The sequence below is a fragment of the Triturus cristatus genome, chromosome 8 (assembly GCF_964204655.1).
Source record: "Triturus cristatus chromosome 8, aTriCri1.1, whole genome shotgun sequence".
NCBI lineage: Eukaryota > Metazoa > Chordata > Amphibia > Caudata > Salamandridae > Triturus > Triturus cristatus.
Window position 1 is genome coordinate 698,341,478 of NC_140591.1, and position 21,137 is coordinate 698,362,614.

The window sequence follows — 21,137 nt, forward strand, 5'->3', positions numbered from 1 at the left end:
TCACCCATGTCCTCTCTCCAGTCCGGTTTTTCAAGCTGGTCTGCTAAAGGGTCCAGTGACCCCTCCCAATCCTCATCACCACCTTCTGGGTGATAGGGAACACCAGGGATGAACAGGGAAACAAAAGTACCCTCCGGCGTCGGATTCAACAGGTGATGTTGGAAACTGCCTCAGCCAGGGGCACGACCGACACTGGAGGTGTCGTCACCGGGATCGGCGCCGGGGAAGTTTAAGTAAGGTCGACTGGCGTCGATCCGGATCCAGGCCTGGATCTGGGGGGTTCGCCGGAGCTGCCAGCATCGAAGGCCCAGGATCCCCAACCAGCTCCGTGTGGCCCGAAGGCACGCTGGCGGACTTGGGCTGCCCAAAGATGGAATGGAGAGCTTTGTTAAATGCACGAAGTTGGGCAGGGGACGCTCCGGGTCCCAAACACGGGGGGAGGCTCAGAGACATCCCAGAAGGAGCCTTTGAGCAACAACGCTCAGGGTCCCACGTTGTTTTAGCTGACTGACAGGAAGAGGGCGAAGAGCGCCGGTGCTTCTTCGCCATCTTCTTGTGCTTCGACTTACCCGAGGACTTCGAAGACTTGGAGTGGGACGAGGTGTGGGGGCTCCGGGAGCGGTCTCGAGGCCTTCCTTTTGAGCAAGACCAGGAACGACGTGGAGCCGACTGCCGGGCCTCCAAGAGCTTTCGGGACCACTCCCGCAAAGACTCAGGATTCATGGCCCGGCCGTCGGAGCACGACTTCGGGTCGTGGTTGCGCTCCAGGCACTAAAGGCACACGAGGTGCAGGTCCATCACAGAAATCAGTTTACGGCAGGCATCGCAGGGCATGAAGCTGGTCCAACGGTGGGACATCGCTCGCACATCAGGAGTCGGAGACTCAAAAAAAAAGTTGACAAAAGTCGAAAAAAGCTTATTCAAAAAGTGACTAAAGGGGTAGCTCTCTGCGGATCTGGGCTAGGCTGGTGCGGAAAAAGAAAGAACTAACGTCAGCGTGCAGGGGTGGCGTCTAAGTACGCACCGCAATGTCATCCCAGCAAATCACAATGCTGATGACGGAGGAGGAGCCGACCGACGCCACCTACCGACACGCAGGGGTACTGCTAAGAAAAAATTCTCCGGATCCAGGCTGACGCCTGGGGAAAAATCTAAGGTAAGTAATCTATAACTAACTGTTTCTTTCAGATTTCTGAAATTTCAAAAACAGAGACAACATTTTAAGGGAGATGCCGTTGCCGTTGATCTTAATATAGGGAACCGAGAGGGGAGCTAAAAGGCTTAACCTACCCACAATCAAAGTGTGGACCCGTATCTCTCGCCACCTTCATTCTCCCATGCTGTACTCCCCGCTGCTTCCACTCACTTATCATGCCTGGGCAGGGCAAGCCATGCTGTATTGGAGTATGGACTTGAAGCCCCACCCACTCTCCGCCCATATTTTTAATTGACTTGTGTCATTGTCCATATTAACCTGTGGCTTTGCATTGGTTAATAGGCTTAGTAGTCCCTCCTTAGTAACAACCTGTCTGCATTTGTAACCTCCCATAAGTACTGGACCTGTTACTTGTATTGTTACTTGGTGTGTTTCATATAGGTCTGTGAGCACTATTTTTTTTTTAAATGACTTTCCCCTATTGCAGCAGTACATGCCTTCCTGCAGAGGACCGCTTTTCAATTCTGCTCCTCGTCGCCCGGGACCGCATATCAGCTCTCTGCAGTCTGCTCCTCATGGCCAGGGCGCCGAGCTTAATGTTTCAGCACGGCGCCCGCTTTCATGTGAATAAAACTGGTGCAACTCAAACAATGGCGGCTGTAGCTTTATTTTCATTCACAGCAGGGGCCCGCTCACCCAACTCAATTTATTTACTTTTTTAACCATGTCATCACCTGTGCTTTAGCTTAAGCTAAAACGCGGGTGCGGCGATTACTTCAAAAGCAAAGAAGTCGGGAGTTTGTTTGCATTCATTTGTGTTGTAACAGCAATCATTACTGTCTTGCAGTGTAAGTAAAAATTAACACGTTTCTTATCAATGTTTTAAAGAAACATTGTATCCAAAGCGCTCACTTTAAAAATAATCTTGTTAAAGTGGCAGTGATAAGAAACGTGTTAATTTTTACTTACACTGCATAGCTACTACTGTCTCGTCGGCAGGTGGCATGTAGGTGGGGACGTGGAAGATCACCTAAATTCAAGGAATGGATTGCAGACCTGTTATTCTGGCAAGAGCAAACACACACATATGCAGAACTACTCCCGACCTCCTCGCGCCCCAGAGATATTTGGGGGCCACTACAGTCATACCTCCTGACACACCCGGTTGGGAATTGATGAGATACCTGCTCCCCCCCGCCCAAGCCCTTTAGGATCTACGTCCTGACTGGTTCCCAGTAATAAACACTGCCTATACATGCGCGCGCAATGGTCCCTGACACTCGCTCATGATTATTCATAGCTATTAATTCATGTTGGCATACTCGTAATGATATCCAATGTGACGAATTGCTATTATAATATGCTGTATAATGCTATACCTTTCTCTGACAGATTGTTATATCAGTGCCATACTACGAAAATATTGCTATGGATGTGCTGTATATCCTTCTAATTGAACATCCGTGGAATGTGACTGTCTTCTTACGTCTGAAGTGATTTACTATGTTGAAAAATTCAATAAACAAATTTAAAAAAAAAATATTTTTGAAATTTTAAAAGGCGGTCTGATCACTAGTTGGCAAGCACTTATAATTCAAAAACCGATGTCAATTTTGAAGCAGTTTGAATGCAAGCTAAAATGGCTCTCAGAAAACCAGCCTATACATAACAAAGATAATCCCTGCTAACACACCCCTAACCAAATACTGCTGGATGCTGTGGACATAGGACGAGGGAAGGCACTTCATAAAAATTCTTGTTAGAGCTGCATTTAATGCGCTTTCTGAACACATGTTCACCCAACTGGATTTTTCTCTGTTTTTTAACATAAATTAACAGGAAGGATTACGATTTTGCTTTTTAAGTACAAATAAAAATGCTTCGTAAAAATGCATTCCATGTCGGTACAAAGCTTTTTCATTTGTACTTAAAAGCAAAACAGCAATCCTTCTTGTTAGTTTATTTTAGAAATACTTCTGTCCGGTGACCGCTTTGTGTTAAAGAGTGTTCACTGCCACTTTAACAAGATTATTTTTAAAGTGAGCGCTTTGGATACAATGTTTCTTTAAAACATTGATAAGAAACGTGTTAATTTTTACTTACACTGCAAGACAGTAATGATTGCTGTTACAACACAAATGAATGCAAACAAACTCCCGACTTCTTTGCTTTTGAAGTAATCGCCGCACCCGCGTTTTAGCTTAAGCTAAAGCACAGGTGATGACATGGTTAAAAAAGTAAATAAATTGAGTTGGGTGAGCGGGCCCCTGCTGTGAATGAAAATAAAGCTACAGCCGCCATTGTTTGAGTTGCACCAGTTTTATTCACATGAAAGCGGGCGCCGTGCTGAAACATTAAGCTCGGCGCCCTGGCCATGAGGAGCAGACTGCAGAGAGCTGATATGCGGTCCCGGGCGACGAGGAGCAGAATTGAAAAGCGGTCCTCTGCAGGAAGGCATGTACTGCTGCAATAGGGGAAAGTCATTTAAAAAAAAAATAGTGCTCACAGACCTATATGAAACACACCAAGTAACAATACAAGTAACAGGTCCAGTACTTATGGGAGGTTACAAATGCAGACAGGTTGTTACTAAGGAGGGACTACTAAGCCTATTAACCAATGCAAAGCCACAGGTTAATATGGACAATGACACAAGTCAATTAAAAATATGGGCGGAGAGTGGGTGGGGCTTCAAGTCCATACTCCAATACAGCATGGCTTGCAGAGCAGCGTATGCGCTGCCCAGGCTCGACCTAAAAAATAAATAAAAAAGGAAAACTAACTGTACAGGCGGACATAAAAAAACCTGCGAGCTTCTAGAGCTTCTACTATACTATAAGTCATTTTATAATTAGTTAAATGTAAAGTTGCGCATCTAGTTAGCAGTGTTTTAAACTTTTTTCCTCAATATGTGGTTAGCAAGTTGTCTATAATATGACATAATGTGCTGAGGTAAAACTGACAAGCCTGCTTGTTAAGGTAGTATACTGCAGCTGATGGGAAGGATGAAACACTTTAAGGTTAACAGGAGAGGCGGGACATTGGCAAGGGTGGATATAATGAGAACATTAAAATACCCACTTGTTAGAAAACAAAAGAGTGAAAACATTTGATTGAGGGAGTCCTTCTGGAACGAAGGTTTGTGAAATTAGCTCCGGAGGGGTTTCAGGCGTGATTTGAAGTGTTCCTTCAGCATGGCAATGCCTTCCAGCATGAACAGTAAAGAGTAAAACGTGAAACTGTAAAGCAGGGTCACAGACACCTACATTAATGATAAGAAAGGCAGGGTCTAGGTATACAGTAAGCAGGTCCTGAAATATTTCATTATGTGGGGAAATGAGTACCAGAAATAAATGGGCATGTTTATCAATTAACAAGACCTACTTGCTCGTAAAATGAAAATACTTCATCAGGAAAGTTACAATGGTCATTGCAAAAAAATAAAAATCATGCACTTAGAGCGGATAGAAACACACGGAATTTCCTCAACTATTGTTCCCAGAACTTATAAGAGACAGATAAAAAACATCAGGTGCAGGGGCGTAGCTTCAGGAGGGATGTTTGGGGTGTTACACCCCCCCTAATAAATTCATTCTGTAGTAAATAGTTGGGTACAGGTGCTTTACGTCGTATACGGTGACATGTTTCTCGGATTTTAATTGGGAGTTTCACATACACATGAGGACAAAAATACACACACTCGTCTGTTTTAAAGGTCTTAAAAAAATTATTTTGCTAATTGAGTTTTAAGTACTCCTCACAATCTGCACTCCTCTCCTTTCCTACTGCTCCTTAACTCCACCCCGCCCTGCTTGTCATATAATTTATTTTAACCAGCCTGATTGTTGAGAAATCTGGACCTCGCCCCCCCCAATTTTACTGACCAAGCTACACCCCTGATCAGGTGGCCTATATTAGCAGGTGTCCTTGTTGCCTTGCATGGGAAAAAAGAAAAACGAAAGCGCGGATAAGATGCTATTGATGTTTGTGGGCTGTTTATAGAAGAGGAACACATAGCATCTAAGCTTTGATATCCAACCAATGCCACTGAATGTAGGAATGGCATCTTTCCTTCAGTACCTGCTTTGGATACTGCAGCATGGACTCCTGAATGATGCTGGGGATCCGCTGCAAGCAGTCCCCACTGCCATTCATCAGCTGTTGCGGAGCATTTGGTATCATCTGCCTCACAGAGGGATGGTTCAGATCCACATTGAAGTCTGCTGAAAGTTTTCGGTTGTGCTTGAGGTCAAATAGGGATAAGGTGACGAAGAAAGGCTCCACCTGAAAGACACATTTCAAATAAATAAATGTATTTTATCGTCTTGGCAGACCGGCAATATACGAGGCACATTTGGGCTAAGAGGTGTCATTCTAGGCTGACAAACCACACTGAACCACAATTTCTTCTGCTGTTGAAATTGCTGATAGATATTGGAGGGTTGTGCCGGAAGAATGAAAATGGTGCTAGACAAACAGTGTCATACGAGGAATTCACTTGACACGACAATGACAATTTCTGTGAGACCATTTTACCAATCTAGCAAAATGACTGGTCTACACTATAGGTAATCTATTGGCTAGACTCCGCTTCAGAGTAGCCAAGAGATCATCTACAGTTTTCACTGTCGAGACCCATAATAAAATGTGACAAAGTGTAGGGAAGGCTGATCTAGTGAACATGATAACAGACTGGGAATTGGGACAGGAGGATTGAAATTAGTCAGGTGATTTTGTCACATGTTTAGAAAGGGCATAACGTTTGTGTTCCATGTGCCACATATGACCATGCAGAAGTGGGGAAAATACATCTGTGTACCAGTTTTGCAAAATGCAAAGGACTGCATTGCTCACTGGCAATCCCCATTAATTGACTCCAGTCTTCATGACTACTGTTATTAACCATGAGGTCATCTGGGTATTGGAGACAGGAAGCATGCTCAGTCTGACTCTGTATTAAAACAAAACAACAAAAGCGGAGAGAGAGTTATCCAGGCACCATTGGGCATACTTGCCAACTGAGCACGTCTGATGGCTGATAACGGGCATAACGCGAAGACAGCACAAAATGAAAAGACCCCTGTGGAAACACAACGTTTTTCTAGTAGTTGTGCCTCCTATAAGTGAGCATACATTGGTTCTCAAATCTACTACTCCAGGAGACAAAAACCTTGACGCATTTCAGTTAAGATGAAGAGAAGACCCATTTGAAAACAAATGATCAACTGCAGAGCGGAAAACATTTCCTTTCCAGATTGAACCTTCAGTAAACAGTCTCCCAAGACTGGCTAGACACTGACCTCGATGTGCATCTCTAACATAGTTTCCATTAATCTTCTCAACCTCTGGGAGAAACACTAGACTGAAGGGTGGCATCTGGCACTGGCCACATGAATTGTCACTAAAAAAAAAAAAGAAAGCTATTCAACTGTATTATGTTGCAAACTCTGGTTCCAATGTGTGCCATTCTACTATCAACTATGCTATTTCAATGCCAAACACAATCTATGGCTTTGCCATGAATACAAAAAAAAAAAATATGTATGTATCTCTGACTAGACCTTCCGGTCCAGGAGATTACCAATCCTACCTATGCCGAGGGACTTAGACATCAGAAATTAGAAGATGACCTATTTTCTCACTTGCAAAGAACCTCAACATTGTTCCAGTGAATAGATTCTACAGGCAAACTTCAAATCTGCCATTTGTTAGTAAGCCAACTGAATGACGAGTGGTATAACTACTGCAGGTACCTACTGAAGCAAAGTTGGTAGCAGACATAGCAGTCTAAAAATCAGTTCTTAACAAAATACAACCACCATTCTTAGAAAACAGTGACCTACCCCGTCGGAATAATGAGATCCACGGGAACACTACAGTTCTGTTTTCTTTTACCTGGAGATTTCAGCTGCTAAAATCATCGGGTAAAACTACAGAGGAAATCAGTAGTCATTGGAACCAGAATTACATTCACTCAGTAATCCCTTATTCCTAAAAGGAACCACAGGGTTTCATTGTAAATCTGTGCAGCTCTGCCCTCAGTAATGGCAATTCGGGGGGGGGGGGGGGGGGGGGGGGGGGCTAACTTAACGAGACCAAATCCAGGGCACTCATAATGAGGCCCTCTAAGGACTACTTTGGCCCATAACCAATTCATGGAACTGAGTGGGATCCGGAAGGAGAAGACTACAGGAAATCGTAGCACGGCACACTTTTAATACGTTCTCAGTTTGTACGATCACAGTACCGTATTTGCTATGGCAGATTGATGGTGACAAGTAAGAATACGTCAAACATTACGCAACACAATTCCTAAACACTGCCTTTCAAAGTTGAGCATATGGTCTTGTTATAATCTGTCATAATATACTTAAAGAGCACAAGCAATGGCAAAATCTTCAACTCCTGCCACTCGAGCAAGTAAGCCATTATAGGAATGGTCATGAAGGCTAATAATCAGCAGGTCACTTAAGGAGACAATAGTCACACTTTTATTGAAGTTAGTTTACTCTTCTACACGTTTTAGTTGGAAGGGCGTTCCAACGATTTGCTAACAATTTAAAAAAAACACCTAATGAGATGGATTTCCTGAACCTGAACACAGGTTACAGGTGAGCTCATCACAGAGACTCATTTGCATTGAATACTGCATAAAGGAGTACTCAGGGAATACGAAAATCTGTCATCAAACAGTGGCCAGTAAACGGAGCACATAACAGGTGATGCATGCTTCTATAACCTCAAGTTGGACCAAGCACCTAAGTAGAGTTTTTGAGAGATGATCGTATCAGCATCAGGAATTCAGAAAAGTAAAATAGGCACTTTTGGCAACATTTAGCTGGGTGTGCTTCAATCAAAAGGATGTTTGTCTGAGAGGAACAGCTTTTTAGAAAGTTTTTTTATCAATAGCCTTTAAGTGCGCTGATAACCAATATGGATGAGTTTCTGATAATGACTATAATCTAAGTAGATGTGTGTACTCTGTATAACTAAAAGGAATGATGCAGAGATAGATCCCTGTTGTCTGTGTGGGTAGGCAGGCATAAATAAATAAAGGGAACAATGCAAAGACATGAAGTTACTTCACTAATTGACTTTGATGGATGGATGAAAGCAAAACGGGGGCAAGGATACTGTCTTAGACCTATCCATAAGAAAATATCTGAACCCTGTTGTATATGTTGTTTGGACAATCCGTAATGCATGCTCACGATAAGGTACATGCCGATATTTGTGATGTCTGTTTGGGCAAAAAAGTCAATAAAGATATATATTAAATATATATATATATATATATTTTACTGATAAAAAACCAATGAAATTCCCCCGTTATAGTTACTGTAGGCAACTATAACTCACGCGACCGCAATCCTCTGCTGATGCTAATACTGTATTTAGACACTTATTTGCCCATATCTTCTTCCATTAAATTTTAGCTATACATATATTACAAATATTTTTTTTTCATAAAGACACATATGTCATCAGCAGAGGATTACGGTCGCGTGAGTTATAGTTGCCTACAGTAACTATAACGGGGGAATTTCATTGGTTTTTTATCAGTAAAATGTCCAGCTAACTATAACATGTGTGAAACCTATGGTTTTTTCAGTGAATTAGCAAGGTTTTTTAAATGCTATTTCCTAACTATAACGTGTGTGAAACCTATGGTTTTTTCAGTGAATTTGTACGGTTTTTTAAATGCTAAGTTACTTTACGCCATTTGTGGCGTGCGCGCCCACTTAACGCAGTTCGTTCCGTGCACGGTTTTTATCAACTTTAATAAGCCCTGTACATTTGGTGGCCTTCGGCCACCAAAAGCACAGGGGGTGAGGTCAATGTGGATAGTGTTTTTTTTATTTCGATTTTATAATTTCATGTTGCCAAAATTACGTTTTTTTTCTCTATTAATAAGCCCTGCACATTTGGTGGCCTGCGGCCACCAAAAGCACAGGGGGTGGGGTAAGTGTGGATAGTGTTTTTTTTATTTTTATTTTTTTACCGTAAGCGTACGGTAAGCTTACGGTAAGCGTACGGTAAGCGTACGGTAAGCGTACCCCGCAAAATTGCCGAAAAAAAAATAAAACCGTTTTTGCTCTTGGGGGATGTTTGGGGACTCCCTCAACATGACTATGTGGGAGGGAGTTGTCAAAACAGCCCCGTAACATGTTTTTGGCCATCATGTTTGATAAACAACACTCAGTGCGAGAGACAAAATGGCGGACGCCGCTTCCTGGTTTCGGCCGATTCGAATGTTTACTAAGATCTAAGAGCCAATCAGAATCGCGCTCGCGCACGCCACCGTAAGCTTACGGTAAGCGTACGGTAAGCGTACGGTAAGCGTACCGTAAGCGGGCTCAGATATATATATTGATTTAAAGGCTATTTTCTCAGAATCTACTGAACAGATTTACACCAAACCTACAAAAGGCACTTCCTTGACCTAGGGACTACCTCTCTGCCAAATTTCTAGTAATTCTGTTCAGCCGTTCGGGCTGTAGCTCGTTCTAAAGGTCCTATGGAAAAATGCATGGGAAAAACGCGTTTTGGGACCCCCCTTTTATCTCAGCCCCCGCTTGACGAATCCCCCCGAGACTTTCAGGGTAGGAGCGGAGCGTAGCGCCCCACCTATTTTGAGAAATTCGCGAGGATTCGTCGACCGGCGCCAAAGTTATTCAAAATAGAATGTTGAGGTTTTCCTATGGAAACGTGGTCCTAACTATAACTACCTACTGGCGACCGCCAGTAGGTAATATATATATATATATATATATATATATATATATATATATATATATATATATATATATATATATATATATATATATATATATATATATATATATATATATATATATATTACCTATAACATGTGTGAAACCTATGGTTTTTTCACTGAATTTGCAAGGTTTTTTAAATGCTAATTCCTAACTATAACGTGTGTGAAACCTATGGTTTTTTCAGTGAATTTGTACGTTTTTTTAAATGCTAAGTTACTTTACGCCATTCGTGGCGTGCGCGCCCACTTAACGCAGTTCGTTCCATGCGCGTACGGTGCGCTTCGCGCACCGTGCGCGCACAGTGAGCACGCGGTGCGCTTTGCGCACCGCGCGCCCACTTTACGCAGTTAGTGCCGTGCACGCACGGTGGGCACGCGGTGCGCTACGCGCACCCCGTGCCCACGTTACGCTACATGGGCCATGTACGCACGAAGCGCTTCGCGCACCGTGCGCACATGGAGGACATATGATGCGCTTCGTTGTGAAAGGTAATATTTTATTTTTTCATATCTGTGATATGCCATGCACAAATGGTGCCCTTCGGGCACCGTTTGCACATGGGGTGGAGCGAGTATGGATATTTTTTTATTTTTATTATTTTTTAGCGTACGCGTACGGTAAGCGTAATCGGCAAAATTATCGAAAAATTTAAAAATCCGTTTTTTACCTTGGGGGATCTTTGAGGACTCCCTCAACATGGCTAGGTGCATAGGAGCTGTCTAAACAGCCCCTTTACATGTTTTTGGCCTTTGTTTGTTAACCCCCTCTCAGAGTGCGAGAGAGAAAATGGCGGCCGCCACTTCCTGGTTTCGACCGATTCGAATGTTTAATAAGATCTAACAGCCAATCAGAATCGCGCTTGCGCACGTCACCGTACGCGTACGGTAAGCGCACCGAGGCGCACCGTAAGCTGGCTCAGATATATATATTGATTTAAAGGCTATTTTCTCAGAATCTACTGAACAGATTTACACCAAACCTACAAAAGGCACTTCCTTGACCTGTAGACTACCTCTCTGCCAAATTTCAAGGAACTCTGTTCAGCCGTTCGGGCTGTAGCTGTGTCTAAAGGTCCTATGGAAAAATGCATGGGAAAAACGCGTTTTGGGACCCCCCTTTTATCTCAGCCCCCGCTTGACGAATCCCCCCGAGACTTTCAGGGTAGGAGCGGAGCGTAGCGCCCCATTAGTTTTGAAAATTTCGCGAGGATTCGTCGACCGGCGCCAAAGTTATTCAAAATAGAATGTTGCGGTTTTCCTATGGAAACAGGGTCCTAACTATAACTACCTACTGGCGACCGCCAGTAGGTAATATATATATATATATATATGAAGCAATCTAAGGCTGAACTGTATATGAACCCCTGTAAGTCTAGTGATCCAGATGTTATCAAAGGTGTTTAAGGTCACAGTTAAATTGAAAAGATCAGGGCTTCGACAAAAGCATCTGAGGTTGTCCAAGACAGCTGTAGAGGCCAGGCTTCTACTTAGGTGAAAGCCAATCTGGGCTTGACCAAACAGATCATTCCCTTACACAAATTACTGAATACAGTCCATTTAATCCCGCTCTAACCGTTTTGCAGAGTGCGGGAACTTTCACTGCGCTAAGCATTTTTAGTGTCTGGCTGCAGACAGCTTTAGCTGTCTGTTGGGAGTAATAAGGAGGTAAATCCAGAGCCATGGCAGATCATGGATGGTTACACTGTGCCACTTACTTTACTTTATGGTGTTGGTAATGTGGAAAGATAATGTAGCTCCTACAGTCACTTTGTACCTCAGAATTTCATACACATGGAAAAGTAGTCACCCTGGACTTATAGAGTATATTACAGGCATACATTCCTTTTGAGCTTGTGACATCAATAAAATGCAAGCTAGAAGTGTTAGCTTTGTAAATGCTAATTTCATCCGTCTCCATTCATTTATAAAGACCATAGGAAACCATGACTACTATGACTCCTATACCGAAGGTACCCAGCTCTACCTGCAAGTCAACAACGTTTATAACCAATATCATTCCAGATATTTTGCCTGTATACTTCAAACAATGGAAGTAAAATTGAACTCCATTCAAAATGGACCACTAACCCTCAATGTATCCAGACTCAACCACTCATCCTGAGTCAGTAAGCACACTGCATTACCAACTTTACGAATTCCAACATGTCATTCCTTTCATCCCACCTGGGAACTGACCAGTAGTAGCTGAAACTATTATAAACTGACGGCATCTATATTATGAACGCTGACCTGTCTATCTAATCTGTCATCTCAAAAATTCTTCAGAGCGTTGAGGCAAGATTGGCAGATAAGTAGACCTGGAGAAGAAAAAAACTCGAATGATCTTGTATCCAGTCTGCACATCAAAGCCGGAAAGACTCTTAAGGCTTTTCACATGTATTCACAAGTGACATAATACATCAGCAAAAAAAGTAGCACATCAACTACGGGCTTACAATGCAGTTGCACTCATCGGATAAAAAACCTACTACAGATCATCAAATATGCAGCAAATCTAAAGGATGTAAATTAATTCACTCCAGAGATCTTCAGCTATGGTAATTTCTACCAGCATCAATTAACATGACGTCAACAACCTCAAATTCAGTATTTAAAAAAATGAACAATATCTTGGCTATAACTTCTAAAGACGCTTCCCTCTTACTAGGAAGTGCCTGGAGCGGTGAGGTTCACAAAGGCAGGGATGTGCGTTACATCATTCGTAAGACAGCTCCATCCCTACCATAATCCACTTATTTACATAATTCAATCATCACCATGTTCATTTCCACAGGCCATAACTGACATACTATTGAGCTTTCCAGGGAAAAATTGGTTAGACTTTTAAAAACAAAGGTAGCCATTTACCTGCATGTTGGTCACTCTCAAATATCAAAATTAAATTACAATCTGTTCTATTTTGATGACACATTACTTGGTTTCCTGCAGTTATTTAGGAAAATACCCTCGGAAAAGGGACTGCAATTGTACTGGACATCTAAGGCAGATAAGATTATTCAAAGTGAAAGTGACATAAAAAGTTGGAGACCCATTTACAAAGCAGGTATTATGCTCCAAATTCATCATTCAAGGATAACAAAAACTCCTAGATCTTCCTAGCGTATGTGGCTCCTCTGTACCAACTGTGTATCATATGGTAATATTGATCATACTAAAAGCAGTCATCTTATTTCTAACTGATACCTCAATCGAAAGTTTTTGTTTTGCTTGTAAATTCAAAGCTAAATGCCATGCTTTTTGGACTCTTTAACCTGGACCTCATTATGGGTTAATTCCCATAAGCACTAGAGCCTCTCACCATAATTTGTAAAGTAGACAAAGTCTTCTGTACAGGCTCCTTGCTGCATGGAGAGATGCAGTCATGGAAGAAATATCCTGTTACTTACTGGTGACTCTGGACACCCATGCCATTACAGCGCATACGCAAGACAAAGGACTTCGCACATGCTCCAGTTAGCTGTATGCTGCCTTTGGAGTATGTTCTCTGGAACTGGACTTCCAACCTGGGGCATACAGGAAAAAAGCCAAGACACCTGGGCCAAAGTTCCTGACTCTAAGGGAGGAGGTGCAACAAGTCCGCTATGTCCCAAAGTCTGCAAACTGACTAAGGATTAAAATAGTAGAAATTCTGCACATTAAATGTATACAGACACCCATCTGCATGCATCACAGAAGGTATGTGAGAGAAAAGATAGATATAATTGCAAATAAAAAAAACACGTGGGTAAACGAATGTACGGCCATCACTAAAGAAGTAGCTACCAATGCCCTACTGTTAAAAATCCCGAAAATCCCAACCTGTCAAGAAGGAAAAACTTTGCACTGACATGGCTCCTGTCATATCTCAAAGCGTTTCCTGGACCACACTGAGATACCATAGCTGGGATGTAAGACAGTAAATCCGAAAGAGCGACTTGAAAGATAGACTGATAAAAAAAAAAATATTTCCTAAAGAGTTATACAAGAATCCTTACGTGTATTTATTTCCTATTCTCAGAAGACCAAAAAATATCAAATATATCACTCTGATAGTTATAATCTGAAATTACAAAGATATATTGAAACGTTACTTCGACTTGATGAGCCAAGCAGCCCCAAGGGACATTAGAAAGAAAAAGCCATCTGTGGGAAAACATGGTTGAAACGCTCAGGAAATTACAAAAGATGCATAATTGATTACATTGATATGCAAAATTGAGAATGAATTTCCTTCCAAGGAAAGGAAACATGTGTTCTAAGTAGCAAATGTTGAAAACAGCAAAAAAATAAACGACAGTCAGGATGCCAACGGAAAAATAAAATGTCACCACAGAGATGCATGTGTTTTAGGTCCCTAAATTCAGATTCAATGAGATACAGGTTTGGACAATAGGATTTAGAGGGGAGAAAGGGAAGATTGAAGGCTTTGTTTCTTCAGACATTCAATACCAACCATCAGCACCTTGTACATAAAGCAGAGATTGGCGTGAGCAATCACAATGTTTAGAATGACTTGTTTACTTGCAATTTTGTTTCAAAGAAAGTCTGAAGCATAGCAGGCCCATGAACCTGAGGGGGTTAACAGGCTTGTGTTTGTGCATACAGGAGGGGGTAGGTGTAGCGGATACTAATACCTTTATTTCCGGATACTAATACATTTATTTCTGACATGGCGCTGGTCATTAACAGTAGTTAATGTTCAATTTCCATCATACACGCTCCCCTTGTACACACAATTATGGGAGGAGAAATTAAGTTAAGAATAGTTGACAACCCGAGCAGTGGCTATAACTTATTTTTAAAGTATCTAAGGGCAATTCAGTTAGCAGTTTCTATATCAATTGTCATTGTTAAAAACATTACTTAGGGCACACACATATTTTGCCAAACCTTTGCACCAAGCAACAAGAATGAAAACACTATGTTCCACATCCATGTAAAGTATAAAGCCGTGACACAGGTGCATGTTTGGACTAGAGCATTTGTTTAACAGTGTTTTAATACAATGTCTTTAAATTTAGCTGAACAAAAACTCAGCAAAAGGAACTCGCTTTCCTTCAGGAGGCTCTAAAAAGTACATGGCCCTGAAAATATGGCAAAAAAGACTGGTAATAATATGTTTCAATTACATTTGTTGTGGGTCCCTCTTCATTTTCAGCCACGCAGCTCTGAAGGTTGAACGCTAAATCATTGCACTTCACAAGTAGTCTTTTGCCAAACTTCTCTTCAAATGGCTTCACGTCTGGCTCAATACCTGAAAAATCAAGTTTCTTAAAGAGGAACAAAATATGAATTAGTTAGAAGAAAACTTACCAACAGACACAAAAAGAATCTGATCAACAACTACAATGAAATATTAGCCCAGCTGGCAATACAAAGTACAAAATTCCTATCACTCGATGAATTGGAGAATAAACATATAGCCGTATGGATGGTGTCCATAGACAGAATTGAAACAACCTTTCATTTTCACCTCAGGAATATAAAATAAAATATTACCTTCTGGAGGCATTACACCAAGTTACAAATAAGATGGGCAAGTGTGGAATGATCCAGTAACACAAATACTCATGGTCTCTACCCTGAAACATTTACTACTTCAGGGATGGAACTGAGCTAGGTAGGATCCTGCTAAAAAGGACCCTAAGCACCACCGATAAAAAGGAAAGGCTGTGGTAATCCTGAAGGAACAAAAAAAAGAAAAAGAAACCCCACTATGGTCATCTCGTTCTTTAAAATATATTTGTCTAGAGTGAATCCACCCGGCCATTCAGAAACAACTTTGTGGATCATTACCCAGCAGAAAAACTGAGGTGCTAACATTTCTGGTCATTCCAATAAAAATGCAGCGAGTGCAGCAGCTTTTTTGTAGTCATATAATAAAGGCTCTGAGGCAGGCATGGAGAAATTGTGAAGGCCACTAAAGCTGCGCCTCTGAAACACCTCAACCCAAGTTTTTTTTATGCATGTCCTTAGAGTACTCTGACACGGTGTGACCCCTGATCCCTTATCTTTAGCAAACTGTTCCATTTTCTGGATCTCCTGCAATTGTTCCATGAGATGTTTTCTAGTATTCACTGCTATCCCAGCATTTCATCTGAAGTCCTCCCTCAAACTTGTCCACATGCATCTGGCAGGTGACATCATATTCTCATCTGGCTTTAATAAGCGTGCAGGGATGGTGTACAAATTTTCCTTTACTGAAAACAGTAGACACTTCCTGCAGGATGTCCTTAATAAATACAAATCACCATGACAATTTAGAACAGGCATCATTTCCTTAGGTATGTGTCCAGTTTCTGAAACATGGTGAAAATCATTATCGTCCCCTTATGTGGGATTCAAATTTCCTTTCAGGACTTCCTTTCCCCACATCCCGCCCCAATGTCGCTTCTTCCAACACATCACAGCCAGGACTCAACAACTGCACTAAATCTGAAGCCAACAGTATAGGTCATATTGCAATCACTCTCTGTGTCAACAAGCGCTATTTTATTTGGCCGGTCCATCTGTCTAATCTGCCCGGCACATCCTGCCAGAACATAAAGAAACAAAGAATCAAGCAGCTTTCTTTCCATGCACGAACCTGGGAGTGATGTATCTTTCCACTCCCCCCCTCCAGAATTACACTAGCTTGCATCATGAAAATGAATAAACTCTTATGATTAAGAACACGTAATCCATGTTTACAAATCTGATGCTAAGAAATGAACAGTAAATATTCCAAACATGCATAGCTTACTGTATACAAATCAAATAAATCGACAAATCCAACGATGTACTGAAAATCTAACGACAAAGCGCACATTTCACCGTGATACTAGTCCAATGATCCATGGAGTAACTAAAGCACTGTAATCACTCTGAAGTCATATTCATTCATTCATCCATCCATCCATCCATCCTTTCATGGCCCTCTCATCCATTAATGCAAGGCAGAGAGCTGCAGGCCATCGGTCTCAAGTGTCAAACACATAGGTATACTAGACCATACCTGTCATTCTCTTTCAAAAAACTGACGTCCCTTGCTTTATTAACAACATTTCTTGAGTGTTTTTTACAAAACTTATTGTAGACACTCTATTGCTTACCTGTGTGTCAGAGTCCAAGATGAACAGCTTCACCCTGCTTTCATTTTTTAATTTGGTTTCTGCATCTCGGGAAATCTAAAATAAATAAATTAAAATAGTCACTCCATGGCCTGCTGAATAAATGTCAATACCTTTACATCACGGATCCAAGATTAACACTGCCGAAAGAAGACATTACTTCCGTCATTCTAGCATGCAATAATTCTATTTGGATAGTAACTTTCAAATGCAAATGACAACTGTCGTGGGGAGTCCAGTTTAAGATGAGCCATCCACAGCCAGACAACAGTAAATCAAAAGTAAAGAAAGTGCTCATGGAATGCTGCAGCACAGGAACATCCTCTTTGAATTTGAACACAACACAAACAATACTTGGTGTCAATTTTGGATGTTTCCCAGCAGGAGAACAAGTGTTTCTATGTCATCCGCGTTTGTATGTTCCAACTTTAATGGTCAACATTTCTGATAATACAGAGAAGAAAACATATTTGGGGGGGGGGAAAGAGTGCGTTTTGGAGGATTAAAAGATGTAGTCACGTGCATCAGTTTCATAGATCACAGTCTCGTAAATTCAGCTGCATTCATCAGTTCAGCATTTGCGTATTCTAATTTCTACTTAATGTATGGTCTCCTAGTGCTTTTAGCACTAAACTCAAGTCCACAGATCTGTGCTTTCCTCATTTTGCGTGACACAGTGCAGTGCCAGCACAATACTTAAAATATACCAAGAAATGTAGGATAGAGCCATGAGGAGCATAAAGCAGGAGGCTCCAACTTGTGAAATTGTGACTGAGTGGGAGACAGTTCTGATGGCATGGATGAGTTACGGAGAATACCTCCTCCAATGTTTTTAATCCAATAAATAAAGGAACGCTCAAAGAACTTGACAATGGCATTAGCAATTGGCTGTGTGGTTTTTCTAAGCACGTTGAATATGACTGAAAGTAAATTAGATTAAACTACAGAAAAATTTCGATATTGTAAGCCCTTGTTCCCCCTCACTTCAAACACAAAGAACTGGGAGGGGTCTCTAAACAAATACACTCCCTTTATATTTTGTCTTAGAATTTGATTTTCTGGGGTGTGCCTCTGCGTGCAAGATTCCCATCTATAACCTGGCTTACCGACAGACCACACACCAGATGAACATGTTTTTTTCTGACATGCAAGACTGAATGATGGCATATGCTTTAAAGGTTTAGGTGGGTGGGCTCGATGAAAGAGAAGAACATAGCACTCTGCCATCACACTCTTGCACCTTCCCAAGTGCTAGGAAATCTGATTTCACAGCCTAAAACACAGGGAGGGAAAAAAAAACATGTCCGACCACGATTCGAAGCAAAATACATTGCAAAGAACATTCTGGCGGAAACTACGTTTTTTTGAAGAGGTATCTCTAAGCAATGCTTGCAAAATATAATGAGGCGTGAACCTCAGGGCTACCATACAAATATTAGTAAAGTTATGCGTCTTCAGAACACCGCTAATACTGTATTTGTTCTGGTGCCATCAGGCCCATGTCTTTGAGAAACCTGAAACTTCTACTATCTTAAGACTTTGAGATGTAAGAAACAATTCACCTAGTAATTGTGGTTTATCCGTTTCACTGCCTGGAGAACGCCCACTGTAAGGTATGAAAATATGTTCAGAAATGGAGTTGCTCTTTGAAGTAGAATTTAAGGAGATCAAAGTGCTAAAAATGTCATTTTGGCCAATGTTTAATCAGCCAAGGATGCATGGGGTCTTGGCTGAAAAACAGGAAGCGAGTACTCACTCAAGAGACGTGAGATTGTGTATGATACTTTAAGGAACTAGCCAAAAATAAAACTAGTACTTGAGGTAAATGCTACCAAAAAGGCAGTTCTCCTGGTCGACACATCTAAATTAAATTTAACATGAGCTCAAACTGCTGCAGAACCAAGCTGGCTAAGGATATCTTTAAATCCAACTGAGGAGGTTGAGCTGTAATTCAAGGAAGAATGTGTCGGGGTTCTTCGAAGCAAAGTCATACAACTTTAGTTATCAGAGGAAAGGTGTCACAGAGAGAATAGGTAATATGGCAGGAATTAATTGGAATGTTTGTTTCAGCCAGATAATACACTAATGATAAGATGACATTCTAGCAAGATTTATGCTCATTTAAGTTTCTGTCCGAGGCTGTGTGAGAGACACTTATAGACCAGAAAATTTGGAACCTAAGGAAGCACAAGACAGTTCTGCAACAACAGTAGGTGTGTGGCGAAGCAAAGATGGAGAGAGTAAAATCGATCTATCAGTATAATTTTAGAAATAGAAAGCTCTCCTGAATTTTCGAGGAGTGTTGTAAATCATCAGAAATTGCTTAAAGGCATAATTACGCTTATTCAATCAGTCCTGGCAACAGCATCTCAAAAAGGGAACTTTCCAGCCTTAAACCAAAATACCATCTCTGGATACCGAGTTAATTTGTGGTGAGAAAAGATCTGTTCTTTGGAACGTGCATTCTGGAATACAGTGAGCAGTGCTTTGCTAGGGACCTCACACGCAGGTAGATCACAGTGAAATCTCCTAAATCTACATGCTTTCACATTCTTCCCATCTATAGTAGGCAAAACTGCAAGAATTGAGTTTGTCAGATTGCCTCCCTGCTGGTTTAAATTCAAGGCATCTGTTAGGATGTTAATACACTTTTGTGACTTGGGAAGAAAGGGTATGGGACTATGGGAATATCCACAAGCTCCCACTGGTTTATATGAAGATCTGCCCTCATAGATCCCAAGTTAATGATAAGTGGCTGCCCAGCAAAGCTGTGATGAACCAGTGATAATCAGTAAGTACTAAAGGGGCTGAAATTAAAAAAATATTTTCAGAGATTTGCATTCTGAGACCGGCCACAAAGTTTTTCTTGCACTTGACTGTGGACCACAATCCTCTTCCACTGTGGCTCTCGATACTTATCACAATTTAAAGTCAGATGTTGCTGAAGAGATGTGTGAATGCATGGGTCATCAGGCCCAAGGGTTTCTGGAATCACTAAGATGATACTGCATGGTGCTTGCCCTAACTGGTTTGTATTAGCAAGTACACTGGAAATGTCTTCCCAAAAGTCTTTAATAATATACAACAAAGCTATTATTGAAAAGGAGGCAAAGGTTCCAGAGCGCTCCTTCCAACTGTCACTCTGTTACCACAGCTCCAACATTCCATGCCTAGGACAAACCACTGTCTCATGGAAAATGGGGGAAAGCAGTTGAATGGGAAAAGAGGGGGAGAACAAGGAAAGTACAGGGAGATTATGCTAGTTTGTCCAAGAGCCAGATTACTCTGGTGCTAGGAAAGCTGGATTCTAAAACAAGTCTGTAACAGCTTAAAAAAACATAAGCAATTGTGACTGCACCAACTGTGATTTATTTTGACTGCTTGAAAAAAACAAAGACCATTTACAGAGTTGCAAATAACACAAAGATTATTTGGGACAGACTTCTAGAGACTGATAATCTGCTGACTCATCAATGATCAAATACCAGAAAATGGAAATGGTGGCTTCCCATTAGGCAAGGATATGCTACCAGTAATGGGAGAAACTTTGTAAACACTTTAAAAACAAATGTTAAATTGAATTGTAAGCATCAGTCCTGGCAGCCAAGATCTTCAAAGGTGGACAATTTCAAGTATCTGGAAGGCTATTTCTGACCTGTATATTGAGCTAAACAACTAGGAGATGTACATAGGACAACCACTCTACCTTCTGAAGAATGGCCTCCATGATTTAAGCTAAAGTCATTATGGTGAGGATCTCATAGTGAGAAACTTGTTAAGGTCAAAAAGATGTAGGGACATCATATCCTTTGATCTCTAAACGGCTAGGATTGTTAATATACAGAGTAAATAAATAAGGGGCCAAAACACAGCCCTGTTGCACCCCCTGTTTATTATCAAAATCAAATCGTCCGTGAATTCACCATTAACTCCATACCAAATTCTGGCCTTGGCATTTGCATAGATTTGCCTAATAAAACTCACAAGACAAGGGTCAACACCCATATCAATCATTAGATTCCATAATCTAAAATGGGTGACACAATCCAAAGTACTGGAGAGGTGCATAAATAACACATAAATAGAGCTCTCT

The 21,137-nt window shown here is 41.4% G+C and overlaps 1 protein-coding gene across 8 annotated transcripts in view; it reads right to left on the reverse strand.

Annotated features, from left to right (window-relative positions):
• Positions 1-21,137, reverse strand: part of DOCK9 (dedicator of cytokinesis 9) — a 1,069,784-nt gene that overhangs the window by 475,129 nt on the left and 573,518 nt on the right. For all 8 annotated transcript variants that reach the window (XM_085622123.1, XM_085622117.1, XM_085622120.1 and 5 more), the window contains exons 10-12: positions 17,027-17,101; positions 15,065-15,205; positions 5,237-5,440 (exon numbers count right to left, since the gene is read on the reverse strand). In XM_085622123.1, coding sequence (XP_085478249.1) covers positions 5,237-5,440; positions 15,065-15,205; positions 17,027-17,101 — 420 coding nt within the window. The remainder of the gene's footprint in view (positions 1-5,236; positions 5,441-15,064; positions 15,206-17,026; positions 17,102-21,137) is intronic.